The 3,839-nt window shown below is 37.2% G+C and overlaps 1 protein-coding gene across 1 annotated transcript; it reads left to right on the forward strand.

Moving 5' to 3' along the window:
• Positions 1–2,174, forward strand: LOC147563297 (uncharacterized). The gene is made up of 6 exons (XM_086636333.1): positions 1–85; positions 172–558; positions 1,076–1,137; positions 1,232–1,407; positions 1,591–1,699; positions 1,803–2,174. Exons 2-6 carry the CDS (start codon positions 252–254, stop codon positions 2,100–2,102), a joined length of 954 nt encoding a protein of 317 aa, XP_086492459.1. The 5' UTR covers positions 1–85; positions 172–251; the 3' UTR covers positions 2,103–2,174.
• Positions 2,175–3,839: the final 1,665 nt, after the last annotated feature.

Raw genomic sequence — 3,839 nt, forward strand, 5'->3', positions numbered from 1 at the left:
ACTTTTGACGTGGTTAGGAGAGCTTGAAATTTTTAAAGTTAGCTATTCGTTATATCCATCTCGAAAATAAATAATGTCAATAGGGGCTTAATAATCTTGCTATATAGTATGTGTGCTCTGAATGAGCAAAATAATGTCAATAGGGGATATAGTTCACGGCTTCAAATTTAGTGTATGTCAAAGCTGCCTGAAACTGACATCTTGTGCCTTATTTGTAGAGAGAGAGAGAGAGTCGAAAGGGAAAGAAAAGCATGATGATGAAGACGAGGGTTTTGTTTCAATTTTGTAATCGTAGCAACAGCAGCATCAAGTCTCTTACTTGGTTACGGAGGCCAACCCACCGACCCATTTCTACTCTCAAAAATCTTCAGAACCCACTCTCTTCTTCTTCTTCTTCTTCTTCTTCTTCTTCTTCTTCTTCTCTTAACCAGTCTCAATTTCTTCCAACACCCGCCATATCATCTTCTTTAGTTTATAGATTCTTAAGCACTAAATCATCATATACTGATAATAGACTAACAACTGAGAAAAGAGAGGAAGAAGATGACAATTTTCAAGGTACTGCTGCTACTACTACTACTTCTTGCCCACCTTGTGTTTGTGTTTTTGTCTCTGTTGTTTATCTGTCTTTTGAAGTCGATTTCAGTCTCTCCTTGAGAATATATAAACAACCCATGTTTGTTTAGACTACTTTTTTGTTTATTGGTGTTCATCTATTATCTATAGGAGCTTTGCCTGTTGAATTCATTTATAGGGTTCTCATTATCTGTAATAGTCCCACTTTGCTTGGGAGAGCGTCCACAAAACTTGGGTTATATGTGTGTGTGCTCAAGCTTATTGAATGTCGATGCCTTTTATGTGGGCTTGTGGAGCGTTCACCAAGAACAGAACCCCGCATCCAATGGGCTTTTGTGTTTGGGTATCAAAAAGCGGGGATAGTAACGATAACTGCTAAAGCTTGGGACGTTACAATAATCGATTAAGTATTTACTTTCGATTAAAAAATCCTTCATGAACTGCACATGCCATCATATGCTATGTTAGTGAAAGGAAATTTTGTCTTTCTTATATGCAGATGAAGAATCTGAAGGGGAAGATACTGATGGATGGGAGGAGGAAGACGAGGCCGATCCTGAGGTAGTAACGTCTAGTTGTTGTGTTCTTTCCGTTAATCATCTCGTAATACTATTCAATATGCTTATACTTTGATTGTCATTCATGTAAAGTAAAGATAGGGGATGGAGGGGATGGTGGTGGAGTTGTGTTAGGAGACGTTCCTTGGGGCAAACGGGTACTTTCCATTGCCAATGAAGTCCTACTCCAATTCGGCGACGATATGAAGCTTTTCGCCTTCAAGATATCTCCTCGCGGATACATTTATGTCAGACTCGATAAAATCTCAAACATGTAAGCTTGCTACATACTTTATCTTTGTTAGATTTTCATTCCTGAAACAAAATCAATGACAGAAGTTTTTGTAGTTCTCAACTATGATCCTTCAAAATCTTACTCTAGAAGGAACGATGCAGCAACATTCTAATCTTCCATTTCTTCTCTCTAAACTCCTGTATTGTGTTATATTCGTCGCAGGTATGGTTGTCCAAGCATGGAGGAAATGGAAAATTACAGTAACCTGTACAAGAAACAATTGGACGAAAGAGGAGAATCTGGAGAGATACCCGACGATTTAGCTCTTGAGGTAACCTAAATATTCATACCGTGTCGATATTGATGAGTTATTTCAATAAGACATGATTTCTTCTTGGTTTTAGACAGAAATAAAAACTAGGTTTGGCTTGTAGGTTTCATCTCCGGGTGCAGAGCGATTACTAAAGGTTCCAGACGACTTGGATCGTTTCAAAGATATGCCAATGAGAGTAAGCTACATAGAAGAAGAGAACAAAAAACTGCAAAAAGAGGGAGTGTTTTTGTTGGAATCCTTTAATACTGAATCTGAAGAATGTACTTGGAGATTAGCAGATGTGAAGGAGAACAGAGATAGTTTAGGCAAAGGTAGACCGTTTGGCCGAAAACAGAAGGATTGGAGATTACAGATTCCATTTGAAATGATGAAGAAGGTGACTTTGTACCTTGATTACTAGTTTACTCACTTGATATCGTAACAGTCGCTTGTTTCCCCGAAAAAAGAAATGGTGACAGAACATTTCCAAATACTCTCTTGAGTTATGTTATGTGACTTGAATAAACTCAAAACCACTACAAATCAACCATTCAAACGTGTTAAGGCAAATAACAAATATTCTGAAATTCAACTGGAGTTAATTCAGATTTTGATTCAGATTTCATGTCTGAATAGTGGGAAAAAGGTTTACATTAATTCTCTGAATTATCTCTCAAAATTCTTTACTCATTTCCAAAACCTGTCCTTCCAAATTTCATGACCATCTTCATAACTTGAGTCAGATTTTAGGTTAGCTTTTTAGAGAAAAACTAGCACAAGTAATTGTCAGGATGTCTCTTGAATATATCTTGGGGACGTAGCATTACAGATGGTTTTCAAAAAGGGGAATGAGAATCCTACATCTAGTGTTTTGTGCACCGCGTGTTCCAAGTCTTCGAGCTTAGCAAGTGTCGATGATGTATTTGGAGAGCCTTCACTAAGAATCATACTGGAGCAAAACAATTCATAACTTGAGTTAAATTTTAGATCAGATATTTGGAGAAAAACAAATGCAACAAATTGTCGGGATGTCTCTTGTACATATCTTGAAGGGAGAGCATTACAAATGGTATTAGAGTCGGGGAAGGGTAGGGCAAGTCCAACGTAGAGCTCGGACTCCCAATTTTCGGAGCCCCTGAAAGAGCTCTTGGGTTTTACTCAATTTCAACGTCGGGTTCCCAATAGGGGCTCCCAAATCCAAATTATATGCATGTGTGTTGTACGTGTGTGGGATTTATGTTTCAATTTTCAACCATGAAATTGTAGACTCTAAAAATTAATATTTTTAATTCCAAAGTTTACCAATATTTTGGAGGGAATTAGAATTTCAAATTTTACGAAAAGTTTGGGAGGAGTTTAAATTTCAAATTTGGAAGGAGTTTGAAATTCGATTGTTTTACTTTTTGTTCATCTATAAATACAACCTCTCATCCATTAAGTTTTCTACATCTTGTTTCTATATTCTCTACAACTTCTTTCTACATTCTTCGCTTTACATTAAGTTCCCTTCAATGGATCATACTTATGAGTTAGCAAATATGGTCATTCAACATGAGGTACAGGATAGGAAAGATGATGAAATTTTATATGAAATGTATCTAGTAGAGATTCAGGATCAACAACCGCGTTCTCATCGAACGATAGATCATAAAAGATAAGATGGTTTCGATGGAACTATTCCAGAAGCAGTGCTTGACGAGGAAACTATTGTCGAAGAAATGTTTGATCGTCTTGGCTGAGTTAGAAGCAAAGATGTTCACACACAATTAAGCGCAGATCCTACAGAGCACTTGTGGAATACTAAAGATCGCAGCGACTAACAAAACTGTTATCGGTTATTTTACTTGTTTTTTTGTATTTCGGTTATATGTTTGGGGGAAAGTTATTTTGTATTTGGCTTTTCAATCAATGGAATTTTATTTAAAAAAAAATACATTTACAAAAAAAATTGAATTTTATAATTTACTGATTTCATCTTTTCCAAAATAGAACTCTAAACGGCCTCTGGGACTCCCAGCCTCACCGGGAGCACAGGCCCAGGGCTCTCGAGTTGGAATGATAGTGGGGTTGGGGACCCCGTTCCCATACGTTGGAATCGCCCTTAGTACTCAAAGATGGGGGTTATAATAGTCCTATATACATGGGACGTCTTGTGCTT

Source organism: Eschscholzia californica, unplaced genomic scaffold (genome assembly GCF_041429995.1).
Source record: "Eschscholzia californica isolate CP2 unplaced genomic scaffold, dmEscCali1.0.p SCAF_1, whole genome shotgun sequence".
Lineage (NCBI taxonomy): Eukaryota > Viridiplantae > Streptophyta > Magnoliopsida > Ranunculales > Papaveraceae > Eschscholzia > Eschscholzia californica.

Bases quoted from the DNA above. Each gene is read 5' to 3' on its own strand.
- LOC147563297 (XM_086636333.1), top strand. From the start codon at position 252: ATGATGATGAAGACGAGGGTTTTGTTTCAATTTTGTAATCGTAGCAAC. The intron at 559-1,075 runs GTACTGCTGCTA...TCTTATATGCAG, and splicing joins AGAAGATGACAATTTTCAAG to ATGAAGAATCTGAAGGGGAA. The intron at 1,700-1,802 runs GTAACCTAAATA...TTTGGCTTGTAG, and splicing joins CCGACGATTTAGCTCTTGAG to GTTTCATCTCCGGGTGCAGA.